General features: G+C 48.8%; 8 protein-coding genes across 8 annotated transcripts; 4 read left to right on the forward strand and 4 right to left on the reverse strand.

Annotated features, from left to right (window-relative positions):
- Nucleotides 1–988: 988 nt before the first annotated feature.
- Nucleotides 989–1,866, reverse strand: GCG54_00013753 (L-rhamnose-1-dehydrogenase; the record flags this gene model as incomplete). Its single annotated transcript, XM_045413601.1, has 2 exons — nt 989–1,448; nt 1,511–1,866. The coding sequence occupies 2 exons, from the start codon at nt 1,864–1,866 to the stop codon at nt 989–991; spliced, it is 816 nt and encodes a 271-aa protein (XP_045269672.1).
- Nucleotides 1,867–2,500: 634 nt separating this feature from the next.
- Nucleotides 2,501–4,765, forward strand: GCG54_00013754 (White-opaque regulator 2; the record flags this gene model as incomplete). The annotated part of the gene is made up of 5 exons (XM_045413602.1): nt 2,501–2,586; nt 2,660–3,491; nt 3,542–3,595; nt 3,659–4,319; nt 4,383–4,765. The coding sequence occupies 5 exons, from the start codon at nt 2,501–2,503 to the stop codon at nt 4,763–4,765; spliced, it is 2,016 nt and encodes a 671-aa protein (XP_045269673.1).
- Nucleotides 4,766–5,276: 511 nt separating this feature from the next.
- Nucleotides 5,277–6,199, forward strand: GCG54_00013755 (putative fructose-bisphosphate aldolase; the record flags this gene model as incomplete). The annotated part of the gene is made up of 2 exons (XM_045413603.1): nt 5,277–5,878; nt 5,929–6,199. 2 exons carry the CDS (start codon nt 5,277–5,279, stop codon nt 6,197–6,199), a joined length of 873 nt encoding a protein of 290 aa, XP_045269674.1.
- Nucleotides 6,200–7,078: 879 nt separating this feature from the next.
- Nucleotides 7,079–8,717, forward strand: GCG54_00013756 (Presilphiperfolan-8-beta-ol synthase; the record flags this gene model as incomplete). The annotated part of the gene is made up of 7 exons (XM_045413604.1): nt 7,079–7,338; nt 7,369–7,558; nt 7,614–7,632; nt 7,696–7,863; nt 7,994–8,246; nt 8,314–8,552; nt 8,650–8,717. 7 exons carry the CDS (start codon nt 7,079–7,081, stop codon nt 8,715–8,717), a joined length of 1,197 nt encoding a protein of 398 aa, XP_045269675.1.
- A 708-nt stretch (nt 8,718–9,425) lies between these two features.
- Nucleotides 9,426–11,522, forward strand: GCG54_00013757 (Isotrichodermin C-15 hydroxylase; the record flags this gene model as incomplete). Its single annotated transcript, XM_045413605.1, has 9 exons — nt 9,426–9,566; nt 9,642–9,715; nt 9,799–9,848; nt 9,920–10,309; nt 10,385–10,553; nt 10,616–10,726; nt 10,803–11,067; nt 11,138–11,262; nt 11,300–11,522. 9 exons carry the CDS (start codon nt 9,426–9,428, stop codon nt 11,520–11,522), a joined length of 1,548 nt encoding a protein of 515 aa, XP_045269676.1.
- A 17-nt stretch (nt 11,523–11,539) lies between these two features.
- Nucleotides 11,540–13,204, reverse strand: GCG54_00013758 (uncharacterized protein; the record flags this gene model as incomplete). The annotated part of the gene is made up of 3 exons (XM_045413606.1): nt 11,540–12,061; nt 12,202–12,891; nt 12,974–13,204. 3 exons carry the CDS (start codon nt 13,202–13,204, stop codon nt 11,540–11,542), a joined length of 1,443 nt encoding a protein of 480 aa, XP_045269677.1.
- Nucleotides 13,205–14,106: 902 nt separating this feature from the next.
- On the reverse strand, nt 14,107–14,781 carry GCG54_00013759 (uncharacterized protein; the record flags this gene model as incomplete). Its single annotated transcript, XM_045413607.1, has 1 exon — nt 14,107–14,781. The coding sequence occupies one exon, from the start codon at nt 14,779–14,781 to the stop codon at nt 14,107–14,109; it is 675 nt and encodes a 224-aa protein (XP_045269678.1).
- A 2,337-nt stretch (nt 14,782–17,118) lies between these two features.
- On the reverse strand, nt 17,119–18,354 carry GCG54_00013760 (Zinc-type alcohol dehydrogenase-like protein; the record flags this gene model as incomplete). The annotated part of the gene is made up of 4 exons (XM_045413608.1): nt 17,119–17,293; nt 17,352–17,706; nt 17,769–17,862; nt 17,929–18,354. 4 exons carry the CDS (start codon nt 18,352–18,354, stop codon nt 17,119–17,121), a joined length of 1,050 nt encoding a protein of 349 aa, XP_045269679.1.
- Nucleotides 18,355–18,714: the final 360 nt, after the last annotated feature.

The raw sequence follows: 18,714 nt of genomic DNA on the forward strand, positions 1-18,714 counted from the left end.
TGCATCCGCCTGGCAAGACATGCATTTGTCGCTGCCTCCGAGATATCAATTTGCTCTAACTGCTTCGCAATCATTATATCCCTTGACCCCAGCCTTATGGTTTTGCTTACTCTACACTAGGTAATTAGCTTGCTGCCTGTGGTGCATTTCACTTCTGGAACCAGCGTGAAAGACTTGCTAAGCATCCTCATCATCAACTTAATTCACGATGCACACAGCGATGGAATGGTGTTTCTGCTTTAATGAGCCATGACTAAGTCTTGAGAATGGGGTCGGTCAGACTGGCACTCTGGCGCACCGGGTAGGTAAGCAACGGCTAAGTGGAGCACCACCGATGTCATCTGCAGGGCATCGCCGATGGGACTGATTCTCTTGGTTTGACGTAGGATTGCGGGATTTTAGTTCTTTGCGCACTGGTTATCAGCTTCCGTAAGCTAATGACATAGGCGCCGCTAGCCTTGACAAAACACGACAAATCGAAGTCTCACGAAGATCAGCCCGCGCGCGAATGATTGCTACGTAGAGACATTCGCCGCACATGGTCTCGTGTCCTCCATTATCTCCTGGTAAGTATGTGCACCGCACCTTGCAGATGGATCCTGCGAACCGGAATTCCACTGAGCTGGTTCGGCGATGACATACAACATGCATAACCATGGAACCAACGCAAGGTATGCCGGCCCACAGCGAGCAGAGGTCTAGAAATAATTAGTAGAGCCGAAGCAGGTGCAGCAAGCCTACCACAGGTACTTTATCCTCCCGACTCTATTTGCGGCTCTGTAGGATGCCACAGGCAACCCGGGATGTTTGTCCAGGCCCTTCTCCACAACTTGCCTCTCATAGGGATAGCGGACCACTGGAAAGAGTAAGCCATTGAATACTTCCAAAATTAGATCATATGGTGCCTTCACTTCATTGAACAAGTATTCATGGTCGTAATATCTCATTTACGGTATTAGACCTTCAGTCTAGTAGCCAGGAGATTCGATTACTGCAGATTTACAAACATTCCTCCGTCAACAAGCACCTGAGATCCCGTCATGAATCCGCTCAGCTCCGGGCAGGCCAAGAAGACTGCTGGCCCCGCCAAATCTTGGGGCTTTCCAACACCCATGGGTATGCGCTGCTGCAGATATTTGCGCTTTTCCTCGTTCTGCATATCAGGCTCCGCCAGTTGTGTATGAATCGTGCCTGGCAACAATGCATTACACCGAACCTTGTCTTTCGCCAACGCAATTGCCATTGACTGTATCATGGACAATACAGCGGCTTTTGTGGGTGTGTAATGTGTTTGTAGGCCGCCACCGACGAGGGCCGAGATCGACGATATTCCAATGATCGATCCGCCGCGTCCTTGCTTCACCATCTGGTTGGCCGCCGCCTGGCAGGAGTAGAACGCACCGTTGACGTTGACTTGCATGCTTTTGTCGAAGACATCCTTTTCCAGACTGAGTTCTCACCAGGTTAGCAACCTCGAGGCTGAGAATGATGCAAAGAAGGGCCAACATACGTGAGAAACTCCGCGGCTTTGAAAATTCCTGCATTGGCAACAAAAACGTCAAGTCCCCCCCATTTCTTGACTGCTGCACTGACAAGAGCTTTGCCTGTCTTAGGGTTGGTGACGTCTCCAGCAAGCTCTATCAGCTGGCCAGTCGGTTGATCTTTGGTGCCAGCTTTTGCGATACTTTCCGCCTCCTCTAATAGACTGTGTCGGTGCTTCTCGTCTTGGGGCAGGCCCAGATGATTTACAGCGACATTGGCTCCCTGTCTGAGGTATTCCAAAGTAATCGCACGACCGATACCAGTTGTGCCTCCCGTGATGGCGGCAGTTTTGCCTCTCAACAGACGGCAACTAGACAGAGCCATTGTGAAAACGATGGATGCTAAAGCGTTGAGTAGTTCCTCTTGTCATCAACAATACTGAGACTCAAAGCCGGCGGAAAAGCAGACTACTTGAACCGAACCTGCGGGGTGAGTTACCCTGTGAACACACGATGGTCTACCCCGCATGATCAACGTACCAGTGAAAGTCCCACTCCCTCGTCTCGAGGGAAACCCGATGTGTGTGAACCAATTTGCCGGTGTTATAGGTCGACAAGAACATGGACTTCACCTCGTCTCGACCAAGCCAACAAAAGTCTTCCAATTTCGTTTCTCGACCAACAGATAGCCTCTGAGGGCTACATTCCATTCACACACCAGACAGCATCGGCGCCAGGGCCAGCCGCCCACCGGCCCGTTACGGGACATCCGGGACCCAAGCTCGGGTCTCCAATTTGTGGACCGTTGCCCCAGATTACCCCGCACCGGCTGCAAGATCTCCATGCGGCTTCCTCCACGCTGTCGACGCTGCTCGGGTTCTCCCAAAGTTGCTTTCAATGACCCCACGAATGATGCCACCAGGTATCACCGCAGCCTTGGTCTCTGCTATCCGTGACTTCGAGTACAGTTATCGTTCCAATCTCTGTCAGGGCGCAAAGTATCCACTGAAGTACACAACATGGTGATCGAGGAGGAGGGCACTAAACGATACTTCACTAGAGGTCGACTGACCAGAGGCCGGGGCTTGAGAAACACAACTGGATGGTAATACACCTATTTCTCCTCTATCCATCGTACGTATGGTCTCACATTTCATTGGCTAAACACATCCGCATAGCGCAACCTGCCGTCGCCGCCACGTCAAGTGCGACGAGAAAAAGCCTACATGCGGAGGTTGTGAAAGGACCAAACACATCTGTATCTATGCGCCACGGCAACCACCAAACAGAAAACGCACAGGCAGTCCCGCAGATGTGGCTCACACTCAACATGAGAGCGATGCCGCACAACAAAAGTCTTCTTTGCCTCCGCGATCAGTCAGCCCCGAGCAGCAATCCCCAGAGCCCCAAGAAACACCTCCAGCAGTCAACGATGAAGGGGCTATTTCCGCACCAGGAGTATCATGGGATGAACAGCCGCAAATAAATATACCTAATACGTCGCCGGACGCCGCCCTTAGTGTTGGAGCTCAGGATGAGACATCACCAGCTTTTCACATCAACGAAACACCCAATGTTCAGGCTGGATGTCCGGAGCATCTTCCGGAGACAAGATGCACGGGTATTACGCCTCACAATTCCGCTACAACAAGCAGCTCTTACGGGGCCAATTTGGAGAACGCAACGGCAGTATGGGTTGACTTGCTTCTTCAAGATGCTGCTATGCAAGAGTTCGACTTTACAAGCTTCAACGTGGACCAAGAAAGTGTCGATATTTTCGGAAGCTCCGTTGTGCAGTCACCAGCAGTAAGAAAAGCTCAACCGAGGGTCTCCTCAGATGGGCTATCGCCGACTCCGTGCACTTCCAACTCTTATTTGATGGAGAGGACACCAAGGTTAAGCGACTACCAACAGTTTGAGAAGCAGAACTGGTACTCGACAAACCCAATACACATCTCTGCTCATGAGCATGTGATTTTCCAGAACTTTGTGAGGCACATCAGCATGTGGGTGCGTAGACATGTTTCCTCTGGTATTTGGGCATTCTGAACTTTTAGTAGATGGACTTCTTCGACCCTAGGAGACCCTTCGGGACACAGGTTCCTCAACTAGCGGTATGTCTCTCACGAAGGTTTTCTCTGCAGAGCTCATTACTTAGCGGTCATGTCTTGGCTTAGATGCATAATGTAGGTCTCATGAATGCGGTCTTAGCGCTTTCGGCTCGCCATCTTTCTTTGAGCTCAAAAGTTGGAGAGAAAGATCATCAAGATCTAAACGAGGCCTTGAAATATTACTACAAGACTCTGCACTACATCCAAGAGGCAATGCAGTACGACACATACAAGACAAGCCTTGAACTACTCGCTACTTCATCCATCATATCTGCATATGAGATGTTGGATGGATCAAGACAAGACTGGGAAAGACATCTCAAAGGTGTTCACTGGATACAGCGCTCTCAAACCATACATGGTGATTCTGGGGGTTTGAAGCAAGCAGTATGGTGGACGTGGCTTTGCCAAGATATTTGGGCTGCATTTCGTGAAAAGCGTCGTCCGTTCACATTCTGGCGGCCGGTCAAGACATTGGATGAGCTGGATCCGTATCAACTTGCGGCTCGTTCCGTGTACTTCTTTGCTCAAGTCGTAGCATTCTGTTCCAAAGAAGACACAGAAGCAGCAAAGAATGACCCGATTGCTAGAGTTGCTGCGGCTGATGCACTCAAAGATCAATTGGAAAACTGGAGGAGGCATTTGACGGCAGAATTCCAACCACTGCCCTACGCCGGCTCTGTGGACGATGTGTTTGAGCCAATATGGATTCACCCTCCAGCATGCGGTAAGCCGTGACATTTTGAGCACCTTTCCAAGGGACCAACATAGTTACTGACGCCTTGTTAAGCCATCGCGTTCCAGGTCTACTACTGCGCTCACATACTGTTGCTTTTGAATGTGCCAGTATTAGGAGGTCTAGAGCAGTACACACAGCAACGGAAGCGTCTCATGGAATGCGTGAAGAAGGTGTGCGGGATTGCCTTGACACTCTCTGACTACCCGTCGAGTGTCATGTGTTCTCAGTGTCTTTACATAGGTATGTCATCGTTACTGCCGGCCACTGAAGTAGACCGCGTGCTTATGTCCTTAGCTGGAATTCCTCTCGAAAGCAGAAGAGAACGGAATTGTGTAATAGGTCTATTAAAGGCCTGTCGCGAGAGATCCGGCTGGCCAGTCAAGCCGTTAGGAGAGGAACTCTCAGCAAGATGGGATATCTCAGAGGGTAGTTGAGAAGTGCCTTTAGATAAAGTAAATTGAACATAGGTTCAGTTCACTGGGTAGAAAATATAACAGAAACTTTACGAGCAGTGAACCCGACATGAAAGCTCCCTGACTTCACATTAGTCCTCAAGGCCGAGCTGGATCATACAAAAGTAAGAATACCTCCGTGAAGCATTTTTAGCCTAAGCTTTACCGAATCATTTTGCTATTTCCATGCATGTCAGAGAAGCGGGGATGAGACACGACAAAGGTCAACATGGAACAATGGTTCGTGTTGGTCGGTGATCGTGACGTCCCTCGTGACGACCCAGACCCACCGCCATGCGATTTCCTCGACACGGAAGCCACCACATCACCCCAGACCCATCCGTCATGTGGTTGACGTAAATTCGCCACTATCGATATCGGATCATGCACAGAAAATAAGTCAAATATCCAATACTCGGGGTTTCCAACGAATGCCACTTGACGAACACATCACTATCAGCATTATCCTAGCTCGAACGTTTAAACACACATCATGGCCGTGCCGACCAATTGGAAAGACAACAATCGACATCTCCAGATCTTACGGAATGCTGAAAAAGGGCGATATGGCGTGATCGCAGCCATTGCGTACAACCTCGAGCAGATCTACGGTCTTGTTGCCGCTGCTGAGCAAGCTCAGTCACCCCTCATCCTCCAATTCTTTCCATGGGCGGTGACCTACGCCGACGGTCTGCTCGTCAGGACTGCCAAGGAATCCATCAGCCGAGCAAGCGTGCCTATATCGATACATCTGGACCACGCGCAAGATGAGAAGATCATCAAGCATGCGGCCGACAACCTCCCGTTCGACAGCATCATGGTTGACATGTCGCACTATGAGAAGGAGGAGAATTTAGAGAAGACCGCGACATGGGTCAAGTACTGTCACGAGCGCGGTATTGCCACGGAGGCAGAACCCGGGAGGATTGAGGGCGCTGAAGATGGGGTGATGGATACAGCCGGGCTAGAAGCGAGCAAGACGACGCCTGAAGAGGTTGACCAGTTCATCGCTACAGGCGTTGATGCTCTGGCTCCGGCTTTCGGTAACGTCCACGGCGAATATGGAAAGCAAGGTCCGCAATTGGACTTCGAAAGGTATGCCGCTGCGCTGGTTAATCTTTGGTACACATCTAATTGAAAATTAGGTTCGACAACATACAAAAACAGATTGGCGGGAGAGTACGAGTTGCTCTTCACGGCACAAATGGATTCCCGTCGGATCTTATGCGGCAATGCATCGCTGCAGGGGCGACCAAAATCAACGTGAACAAGTTGGTTCTAGACGAATATTACATGCACCTCAGACATCAAGTTGCGCGGGTAACACACACCACTTTAATCGAGGAAGGGACGTATCATGTGAAGCGACAAACGATGGAATGGATGGAGATATGCGGATCAGCCGGAAAAGCATGATCGATGTTGGTCGGTAGCTAGATGAGGAATGTTATTGCGGGTAATTAACGACGGATCGATACATTAGTACTCATCTTCTTTAACAAGATAGAACATCGTATTCGTTCGGCTGGAGGCGCGCGCATCAATTCTGCTACGCTTCCGACAGCAAACTGGCTGTCAAATCTCTTTTTCCCTTGGGAAACCTTTGCCTCTATTGAAGTTGAGATCGAAGTTGCTAATTGCATTGCATCACCCTCTATCGCTGCTGTAATTCTGGAAAATGCGCTTTTAAGGGGTCCGAACTGCACTGAGTTACAGGGACTTGTCTATGTACAAAGAACATCAATTGGAGGCCCACACACGGCAACGCCAGAGAACCGGGGTCGCACTGTTTTACTCTCCTGGCAAAGCCCGATTTCTTGCTGGGAGAAGAGGACATTACCAAAATGAGAATTCCAAGTTGAAATTTCTAGATTGAGATTGGCTTATTGATATTGTTTTGCATAGATGAGCCTCCGGCACGAAAGCTATGGTCTGTCGGCATTTACTCTTTTTGGCAATTGCCGTTTGGCCGTATCAGATGCTCTCCTTTGGGAATGATAGCCTGTAGTACACCGGTTCATGTTTTCGGATGCCTTCCCACCCCGTTGACAGACTTCAGATATGCTGTCATCCCCTAGTATCACATGATCAGGTCTTGCGTATGGCAAACGACGATGAGGCGTCATACTTAAGAATCAGAAGAAGACCTCTACGCAGAACCCATATGAAAGGGGTGATCGATGGTCAATAATATCTGGTAGTTTGACTCAATCCAAAGATCCAAGTCTCGTCGAGACGAGAATTATTTCCTCGATTCGCTCTACACGTCTATCATCAGAGGATAGAACGTTGAATATGGCAACGCCCTTATGCCAATCACAGGACGCTGAGATGGATCCAGCCTGTGACGATGCCAGTAGCAACAGCTCAGACTCTGGCTACGAAACCATCTGTATAACGTCTCCGATGCAACCAAAACCAGAGGAAAAGCAGACTGCAAAACGACCACCTTTCGTTCGCATCCCGGAGCTTTTCGGTTCCATCATGTCCACGAAACTTGTTGTCAATCCCAACTACTTTGAGGTAAAGGCTGTCGGGGACCAATGGATTGCAAGGTAGGCAGACGTTTTCAAATCCAATTCTAGAATAGTCTTGCGAAGTGGAGTCGTTCTCAGCCCGAAACTAACGCACCGAGCTTTGTCCGGTAGTGTCATGAAGTACGACGAGGCGGAAGCAGCAAAGAACTCCAAAGTTGATCTGTGTTTCCTGGCATCAATTTGGTCACCGATTGCCTCAGAAGACCGCCTGAAAATCATGTTGGATTGGCATCACTGGGTTCGTTCTTCCAACTCATATGCTACCAAATACTGACCAATGAGTACTCCAACAGGTATTTCTTTTCGACGATCGTACGTGGCTCTCCAATTTCGGACTTGTTCCACCAAGTTACTGATAATGCGTTGTCATAACAGAGTTTGATGAAGGACACCTCAGGGAGGATCCGACCGCTGCTGCGGAGGAGATCAGTCAAAACATAGCCATCATGGGCGGCGATGCGCCTCGCTACACTGCCGATTCCAATCCCATTAGATATGTGTTTCAGAGATGTTGGGATGCCATCAGCGAAGTATCCAGTCTAGGTTTGTTCTACATCGTCCTTGAAACCGACCACCACTCCTCCTCATTGTCCACCCGCTCCTCATAGCAGATGACTAAGCTTTGCGTGTACTTGAAACGAAAAGTTCGTGAAGGGCTGACTTTTGAATATAGAGATGCAAAATCGATGGATTGATCAACACAAGCGTTACTTTGCACAACTACTCGTGCAGGTCGACCAACAAGTCAGCGGCCAAAACTTCACACGCGACGTAGATGAGTACATGAACATGCGCAGAGGCACAATTGGCGTCTACCCAGCCATCAACCTGACCGAGTACGGCTCAAACATCAACTTACCACAGCATGTGTACGAGCACCCAAGCCTGCAGGAATGCATGACTGTCTCGGCAGACCTGGTGATATTGTAAGAATTAAGAGTGTACAGAAATTTGTATCCAAGCATTTCGAGCTGACATCGTGCGTTCTTCTAGAGTGAACGACGTCTTGTCTTACCGCAAAGACCTGGAGTTAGGCGTAGACCACAACCTGATTTCGCTGCTCATGGAGAAAGACGGTCTCAGTATCCAGCAGGCAATGGACGAAATTGGTAAAATGGTAAACCAATGTTACCGAAGATGGTACCTTGCTCTGGCAGAGCTGCCGTCCTATGGAGAGAAAGTCGACCGCGAAGCTATGAGATTTGTGGAGGTTTGCAGAGCGTTGGCGCAAGGTAATCTGTATTGGAGGCAAGTTATCCAAAGCTTTCGACTGTATTATCACGAAAATTTGGACCAGGAAACCTAATGAGGTCAACAGCTTCAAAACAGGTCGTTACTTAGGCCGCGAGGGCCACGTTGTCCACGAAACAGGCATCATTCATCTTCCGCCCGCATAAAAAGAAGCTTGATCGCCGCTAAGAAACTTGGAGTGCATTGGAGTGCATTGGAGTAAAGGTTATCATAGACCGATACAAGAATGACGCCAGGATATGGCGTTACTATTTCTCGTAGTAGCATTCTTGTCAAACCCCGAAATGAGAGACCATTTACAAATACAGCAAATCTTTACGCAACATATTGTTTTCGCATGTATCAACAGTGATTCTTGATGATACGTATGTCAACGGAGTTCGATATCATATCAAGTGACCCCTATAACAAGTCGTTCATGCGCACCTTATCTATTATGCCACACTTAATGCCACTGTAACTGTGGAACTGCTGCGAAAGGATTTTCTTCATATGAATGATTAAAACTGGGGGAGGTTAACTTCGATACGACAAGAAAATATCTACGTTCTAATATCCAAGAAATAATCGGGTGAAGAAAGGCCATCGTAAGAGACATGCAGTTGCACATTCGTCGAGCAAACCCCTATCTGAGTCGCCCATGAATCTCTCTGGGTGTTCTTTCCAAAAGAGCATCGAGGATTTCCATTTCAGGATTCAGCGATCGGTAAGTTCCTAATTGGAACTCGCCGGCTACCCCTGATTGGTTGTCGTACACTAAGAAGGGGCGCACCAACAGTATATGTGGAGGCAGATTCTTCACTCCTTGGGGATTCGCAGTAGTGCGCTATGATATCCGAAGAACGTTACTCACCATGAATTACGATAATATCATCGTAAATGAGACCCATGAATCCAGGTCTAGCTGGTCTATTGGATCCCAGTTTGCCAAGAGAGTCCACAATACGTCGCAGCAATGGGAATGGAAAGCAGTCGTTACATGGATAATTACTATCGTAAGGTTCAATCACACATCTGAGGCGTACTAAGAGGACTGACTGCTGCACGTAAGGTTATCTGTCGATGTGTAGCCGTATGGAGCTACAATTTATGGTTTCATCCCCTGGCAAAGTTTCCAGGACCAACTTTGGGCCGGTGTTCTCTGGTAGGCAGAGAGACAGAAATCACAGGACCAAACTATGATACTAACGTGACATTCAAACATTAGTTATATCGGTTCTTTCACAGCACTCGGGGCAAAATTCACATTGCAGTTGAGCGAGCCCATGACAAATATGGTGAGTTTCGAACCGTCGTTGCGTCTTTTGCACGCGCCGTTGTTTTTGACATATTTTGCCAGGCAATATAGTCCGGATCTCGCCTAATGAGCTCTCATTTGCCAGTGCGGAGAGCTGGAAAGCGATCTACGGTCACCCCGGAAGCGGCAGGCAGATTGCGCGAAAAGGGCCTTTCTATGACGTCCTGGCTGCCGGCTTCAGCAGTAGATGCATCGGAAGCGAGCGTGATCCACAGAAACACTCTGTTATGCGCAAGATGTTGAGCCCATCTTTTTCCCAACGCGTCTTGGTCGAACAAGAGGATATTATCTCGGAAATTGTTGACAAGTTTGTCACGAATATGGGAGAAAAGGGCGGCCCTGGAACAAAAGGTTTGAACATGACCAAATGTTACAACATGAATTCGTTTGAAATTCTTGGGGAGATGGCTTTCGGAGAGAGCTTCCGCAGTCTTGACATTGGTGAGCAGACTCATATCTGGTTTCGGTCAGATTCAATGCTTTGGTAGATGGCAGCTCCGCTGATTTGAAGATCAGATATCCTGAATTCCTGGGCAGACACTGCCCTCGAGCATCTCTACATTGTCACTCTGATTGACAATTTGCGGCGCATTGGCTGGGTGTCCAAACTTGCAAGACTACTCATTCCCACATGGATCGTCACCAACAACCAGCATTCGAACTATAGCCGTCAACAAGTCGAGAAGTAAGTTGAAAGTTTCCCAATGGTTCTCAGTGAACTCATAAACTAACGAAATTTCTCGTTAGCCGTCTTCAAATCAAAGCAGCTCGAAGCGACTTCGTCAGTCCGCTCGTCGACAAGGTTCGCGCAGGAGAGATCTCCAAGGAGGAAATGACAGCTCACGTTTCAACGATCGCGTATGTTCAACCAAGATTTCGTTGAGTCTACTTCCATGATATTTTAAAGGAGAAATCACCTAACACAACCCCGCAGAATTGCTGGTGGAGAGACCGTGGCAACTACTTTATCAGCCTTGACATGTTTCCTCGGTCAAAATCCAGAGAAGCTGAACCTTCTCACCCAGGAGATTCGTGCCGCTTTCAATACTTATGACGAAATAACCGGATGGAAGGCCCAGCAACTACCATATCTGCAAGCGGTTATTAACGAAGGTCTCAGACTGTTTCCTCCCGCTTCTGGGGGCGCGACTAGGCTTTCTCCCGGCTTTGAGCTGCACGGCCAATATATACCTGAAGGCGTGAGTTTGAGCAAATCAGGGCAATCAGTGGATTCTATACAAATAAAAACAACTACTGATGGATGCACAGACCGACATCAGCGTCAGTCCCTGGTCCACCGTTCACAATCCTGAGCATTTCTCCGACCCCTGGAATTTCAAACCAGAGCGATGGGTGGACCCTCATTGCAAAGATAATAAGGATGCCAGCCGTCCGTTTCTGCTTGGTCCTCGAGACTGCTTAGGAAGAAAGTGAGTCGCAATTCACTCTCATCGCTCTGAAATTCGACGGGTTTGACAAATTTGCTACGTTTAGCTTTGCATGGATGGAGTTGAACCTCATGTTGGCGAAGCTTCTGTGGACGTATGACATGGAACTCGTGGATAAAGATATTAAATTCATAGAGCAGAGCAGAGTGCATGTGTTGTGGTGGAAACCGGAATTGTTTGTTAGATGGCATAGACGTCCTACGTAAACGGCTATGTTCTTCCCTCAGACATCTTTCATGCCTTCTTCTATCTTCCGCTCCATCATGCCCCATTGACCCTGCGCTCTCTGTCCTCCAAACCAGTAGTTGCCTGCGGAGTCCTTGCCAAAAAGAATGAGTCCATCATTAAACTCATAAGGGCCTGGGACTGCCTGGATATACGAAGGAAACAAGGGGCCATCAAGTTTGGTGACAGATGCCGCTGCGAAATCGGTCTCGTAGAGTCTAGCCCTTTGCCAGTTCGTGAACATCAACAGCTTCATGGAGGTGTCGCCAAACAGAGGAGGGGCCTTGTTGACAGGGTCCTGCCGGATTAGTGATGTATAGGCTTCAATCTGCTCTCGTGAGCCTTGCTCAATGAGCGTACGACGGATTTGGAAAGCCACATAACTCAGCGGCTTTTGGAGAAGATCTTTCGCGGGTATCAGAGTTACAACAAAGCCGACGCAATTGCTTAGTATCGGTCTGTCGCGGGGTATGAGGTCTTTCAAAGCCCGTCGCCACTCATAAACCTGCTGTAGCGCCATCTAGAAGTGTCATTATGTTAGTATGCTCCACCAGCTTTTGATTGTTTCACATGATTGCTCACCGTACACTCAGAATTTTCAGAGAAACTTGAAAACGAGAGGCGTGCAACCCATGCTAGCATCACATCTCCTTCACTCACGAACTTTGGCTTTTCCTTGCCGTCGATACATGGCTGCGCCTCAAGCTCAGCCATGGCCTTTTCCTTGCCGTCGATACATGGCTGCGCCTCAAGCTCAGCCATGGCCTTTTCCTTGAGCCCCCGGAGGTACTCAGCAGGAATGCAGATAACGCGATTCTCCTTCGGCCTGATGACCAGATTGTAGAAGTTCCAGAAGAGCCACTTGCCTAGACTGACCTTGGACATGTGCTGATGAGAAAGGACGTGTGGCCTGGTCGGATTCTTACCCAAATCTTCCAGAGCATAGACCCCTGTCAGTGGCTTTGGTATCTCATCTTCCCGCCCTTGAAGTTTCAGCGACCAAGCGTTGAGAAGAGACCCGATAGATACGGCATCAGCCGACAAATGCAGCCAATGAAGGACTATGACTGTCGAGTTCTTGAAGGAGACGATACGCAGTCCAAGCTGTGGCCGATCCGTAAAGAGGTAGTCGTTCAATCCTCTGGGAGTATCAGGGCCGAGGTATAGGTCCGATAGATGGCTGGGGTCACCGACAATAGTAGGCTGACCGCTGCTCGGTGGGCGGGGTATTTTGGATGCAGTGGGATGATCCTCGGCGGACAGATGACTTAGGTCAACATGTTCAAATCCGACGGCTGGGCGTTCTGCGGAAAACGCTTTCGGTATGTGGTGTTCAAGCTCTCCGCGGTCCTATACGGCCATTCAAAGTCAGATCTTCCCCAATTGCTTCACAAGACGTGCTTTTTCGGATGATTAGAGCACCATGTCTTACATTTCTTCTCAATCTGGCTCCCAACTTATTCCAGCCCGGCTGATTTAGTAGATCTCCTAGAGACTCATGTAGCAATCCAGGCGCAAGGATGCTGTCAAAGTGGAAGAGGGCGTAGAATACAAAATTTCTGAAAATGATGGTATCATCAAAATATCCCACGGGAATAACTTCATCGGTTGACACACGCTGAGGTTGCGGTGATCTCCAATAATTGGCAAAAAGGTTGAACATTGTGTCGAATGATTTGCAGATTCTCCAAGATTTCAACTTAAGAACAGGAGGGTCGTCTCAAGAAATCGAGCCATTTAATGCGGTAAGATGGGCAGCGTTACCCTTTTCTTATAGATAAGGATTGTGATTTACGAACCTGGGTCTTGAGCCGGCTGGAGCTGGAGTGCGGATAAATCATCTAGTCGCAGGAAAAGAAGTAAAAGGCCGGGCGAAAGTCGATGCCGGGGTAGTATGTGCCAATTTAGAGCAATAACCCTTTGCGGAATATGTAAGACGGAAGATGAGTCTGACCCTGAACACCTCCCCCAATCATTCTCGACGGCGCCTACGTGGTCCCACTAAAGTATGCAATTGACACCAACGTATGCTCACTCGGACGTGTGGCTCGAGCAGGCTGTGCGGAATACTATCTGTCTTTGGATGTTTGCGACTGTTTGCCGGAATGCTCTTCATCCACTCGTGTAACACAAGTCCCATAATTTCACAACGAGACATCCACGGAAACGCTTTGCTTTGCTTGGCACCGCATTGGGCCCAATCGCAAGCCGTGCTATCTTGTCAACATTAATGTGAACCATTCAAACTTGAACTATGTAAAATCATGTGCTTCATTTTGAGATGATGAGGTCTTGTTGCCAGACGACGGAGGCAATTTCATGTCAAATCAATAGACACCGACACGGAGCTCACAATCAAGCAACTGAGGCGCATGTTCGCCCATGCAGTGACAAGGGTGCGAAGTTGTGACATTCAAGACATATATAATTGGCCTTCTGCGAATCCAACGCTGTGCAAAATCACACCACTATTGCTGATGTTTTTGAGCAGAAAACATTGGCAGTCTCATGTTTTTGAAGGGTCCAATTGAGGATTTGTAGCTCTTCCAGATAATTTTCTGACTTCTAAGTAAACGCTTGCCCAAGCCTTTGCATCTGCCGCTGGTACTCCTCATATACAGTGTCTAGGCCAGATGCATTCACTTTGAGACTCGTAGTTGAAATGAAAGAAACCAATTCCTTCATTCTCGAAGTTATAAGGTGTTCAGTAATGAATCTCTGATCAGCCCTGTCCTCCACAACGAATGATCCCATGTTGATGTTCAGGGAAGAACCTGACAGTCCTGGGTCTTTGGTGACGTCTCCGGATCTTGTTGAAGACGAAGCTCTCAATAGCAGCGAGACCAATCGTTGCACATTCATCAACATGAGAAGCGCGAGGCTCGGGGTAGTAGAACATGCTGAAGCGCACGTGTCAACACCCTTCCATCTGTACATGCAACGCTTGAAGAGAAGCAGTAGAAGGTCCACTCGAACATTCTCACCAGATGTCTGGAGACCGAATAAACCTGCAGTCAGGTCTTGGAGGCATGTGCATACGCTCGAAGATGAGGCTGCCGAGTTGGATAGGGAAGGGCTTTGAGGAAATCGTATGACGTCTAGGACATCGTGAAGCCCATTCAGAGATGAAAGACGAGCAGGCAGCTTATCTTGGGTGGATCCCGAATGCCTTGAAGTCGACGAGTGATCAAGAGGCGTCTCCAGGAGGGTTTCCAACCTTTCGGCTCGTCCATCTTGCATATGTGGTGTACACGTGCTTATTTTGAGTGCCGATGAGGAGGGTGCTGTTGTTAAAGTCCGATTGGAAAGATCATGGATGTCGATGGATCTTTCATCAATATACTCTGAAGTTGATATCATGTCTGGGACATGTGACGTGACAAAAGTGTTGTTTATGAAACCAAACAGACTGCCCATGTCGTCAATATCATCTTCAGCTTGTCGACTTGCTATTTCTCGAGATGTAGCTGTCGTACTTGGACTTTCATTTAGGTCGCCAATTATATCGATGTTGTCCAATTGAAAATCAAAGATGTTTTCTCCCCCACCAAAGTCGTCCTGTGCGCTTGGTGTTGGGCTGACCGCTCTTAGCGGTGTTGGACCTGTGGCTGTGTGGCTGTCTCCATCCTGAACCGTTTTCTCCCCGATGACTTTGGCTGGTCTTGTTGATCTAGGTGGCCCATCCTTGCCATTCTGATTCGATTGTCGAGATGCGTGTTGATTTGAGCTGTACGTGCATGTTCTTCTGGTGCTGTGACATCGGGCACATGTGTCTTTGCTGAACTTCTCTCGACACTTGACGCGTGCTCTTCGACATTCGTCGCACGCTGGCTGCCTCTGCCGCCTGCCACGAACCGATGAAAATGCGTAGAACTCTGTCGAAGAATTGTCTTCGTTCTTGTCAAAAGAGAGCGTTCCATACATCTTGTCGATCTGGACTGTGTGATGATTTGAGGCACCTTTCGTAGAGAACGATACCAACCTTGGAAGTCCCTCATCAGTCGAAGCCCACAGCCCTCGGAGCAGTCTCCGAGTTATGAATGATGTGGTTCCCATGACACGTCATCGGGATGTTCTCGTCCCCGCTGCAGATTTGTGCGACTGGGAGGGGCTAGAAACATTCCAGTGCAGTGTGTTGCTGGTTGTTGGTTCCGATACTGGGGGCCGCAGGAGACCCTGGTCCCTTGCAGATAGAGATCTGTTGGTAGTCCCCGCCGGCGAATTCCTGGATATGTTTGGGACTATCGGGCTCGTGATGCAGTTGGATATGTGTGTAAAGTCTGGCGTCAGTATCAATATTCAAGCCCTTTCAAAACTTTGAGTAGACAATGAGTTTGACTTTCATCAATGCCAATGATGCTTAACTATCGCACGCGAGTTGGCGTAGCTGAAGGGTGCTCCCCAGGTGAATTCCGTCTGTACAACCCCTGATGAAATGTGGCAACCAACGCCCGGCCACAAAAGACACCCTTACCGATAAATTTGGATAGGATGAGTACCAACGTAACATTCGTAAACCACCCCGCACCTCCTGGCTTGCATGCAAGTTGGGAACAAGAACCACGCCTCCAGACCGCGAAAATCAGACGATAGAGTGGGTGGGTTCCTCGAAGACCCTGTCAGGCGGAGGGTGTTATGGGGCATCTAGGGCAGGTTTACCAACCAAGGATACTTTTATACCCCTGCACGTCCATGTTTACTCTTGCAGTGACTCCAAGATACTCGTGGCAGATGATTTGATTGTTTGATGAATAGAAAATTGGATTTTGACGCTTCTTAGGTGCATGTCATTCGACCAACGATACGCCATGGAGATCGAGGATGGTGAGCTGGCAAACACCTTGCCCGATACCCCTGCAGAGCTAAAAGTCTTCATCGGTCCCAACATCGGCTGCGTCGGCTACATCTGGGAATCTCGTCTTGTTGGTGCAGTTCGTGTTGGCATGCACTCGCGAATCCCATCTGGCGAACATGGGCATCATTGGGAGGGTCATGGGCTGCTGACTCGCGAGGTGCATGGATAGGGAAGTTGCACGTCGCTCCTGCGCGTTGCTGCTGCTCCGTGTTGCTGATAACAGGATTTCCTTCGCCCCCATATGCATGGCAATGGCTGCTTCGCTAGCTCTAGTGGAGTCACAGAATACCCGAGACCTTTGGTATAATGTTGTGGGTTGCCCAATAATAGGTATGGCCCCTAAATCCATGGCCGTCCCATTGACCTTTTTCTGAATGTCGACAGGTACATCGGCGTTGACAGCCTTTGATTCGTGCATGTCGAGCATCGTCACGTCAGCCCAACGCTTCTTTTCTTCGGACAACAGAGCAGCCTCCGCTGGCTATGGCTATTGTTGACAGCTAGCGCAGCCTAGCTATCTTGCAAAAGTAGATGGGCTAGCCGTGATTCTGTGCAGCTAATAGTCCCAGAGTCGATTGTACAACAGAAAATGTCGTCTTGTATAGGTACACATCATCAAGAATTATAACACTCTCATTGTGACAAATCAAAACCAATATAATATCTGTTACTTAGGAAAATGCCAACATCGGATATCATTGAGGACGATGACACAGCATCCCTCAGACTTTGATCACCACCTTTCCCACGTGCTTTCCGGAGTACAGGTAGTCACAAGCCTCCCGAGACTCGGAGAAAGTGAAAACGCGGTCAATCAGAGGAGTGAGCGCAATCTGGTGCTTCTCGAGGAAGTTGAAGAGCTGGATGTAGTCTTTCTTGGACCCAACTTTAATGCCTCTGCAATTTCGAAGAGTGATTAGCACAGCTTGTAGTCTTTTGTTTTTCCTAAACTCACCTCAGACTAGCTCTCTTGCTCATGAAGCCCAGAATCGCGCTCTGGTCCCACTCTGCCTTGAATCCGTCCAAGAATCCAACCAGAGAAACATGGCCATTCTTCTGGCGCAGAGCATCCAGGTCTTGTATGATGGATGCTGGACCAGTGTTGTTGACCACGACGTCGACACCTCTACCGTTGGTAATGCGCCGGACCTCAGTTGCGACATCGGGTGTTGTCTTGTAGTTAATTCCTTGTACCGAAGGATGAAGCTTCTTGATGGCAGCAATCTTCTGATCGGAAGACGATGTAATGATTGGCTGGACCCCGGCAGCAATACATAAGAGGAGGGAGAACATGCTCACACCGCCAGTCCCTTGTTCACAAGAGGTTTAGTCTCACCTTGGGCTTATAGGGGTGCGACTTCAGATCACTTACCTTGCAACAGAACGCTCATGTTCTTTTCGGATGCGTCGCTGGGGAGATCCAACACGTTCCAGGCAGTGACTCCGGCACAAGCGAGAGTGGATGCCTGAAGAAAGCAGACTTCATCAGTAACTACTCGCAGTGAAGATAGATATCCGCGGAAACAACATACCTCCTCCCAGGATAAATACTTGGGCAGGTGAACGAGCTGCTTCGCCTCGAAGACTGCATACTCTCGAAGAACACCTTGGGCATCTCCTCCAAGGGCCGCAACATCATCATCAATGTAATCATCGATGTCGTTAATGTCAAATATAGGCACAACGTGATCCCCCAGCTTGAAGTCTTCAACGGTGTTTCCAACCGCCACGACCTCGGCTGCACAGTCAGACGCGATGATACCCCCGTCTATGGACTTGGCGGGATAACGTCCATAGAGTATGCCGACATCTCGGAAGTTCAAAGAAACCGCGTGGATTTTGATAACGACGTCGTTGGAGCCAAGGTTCTTAGGCAGTGTCTCGGTAGCGGCTTCAACACTCAGGGGTAAGCTGCCGAGAGTTCGCCTGATGGACTGATAGGTCTCTGGGTAAGCCATGTTGAGATGAGGAAGACAGTGATAAGTTGTGTTCTTAGGAGAGCAGATGCTGTTGTGTAATGAAATAAATGGGGAGAATGATTTCACGACATTGAGAATGCGAGAGTCTTATATGATCTCATCGGCTTGCGGGTACCGTACCACCATGCAAGAGGTGACCAATCTCCTCCGCATGATATATCAGATAGTCTTTGCAGCGAACGTTTGACAAAGCCGGGAATAACATGGGGTAAGGGTTGTTGACTGCTGTCAGCAACGATCGAATTCATGATAGGATGAGATCGAGTACACGAAGTCGGAGTGACGGCACGCAGAAGTAAGCTACGATCTGCCTTCCTGATTTGTAAGACGGTAAGACTC

This window comes from Colletotrichum gloeosporioides, assembly GCF_011800055.1.
Source record: "Colletotrichum gloeosporioides strain Lc1 chromosome Unknown consensus_11, whole genome shotgun sequence".
Lineage (NCBI taxonomy): Eukaryota > Fungi > Ascomycota > Sordariomycetes > Glomerellales > Glomerellaceae > Colletotrichum > Colletotrichum gloeosporioides.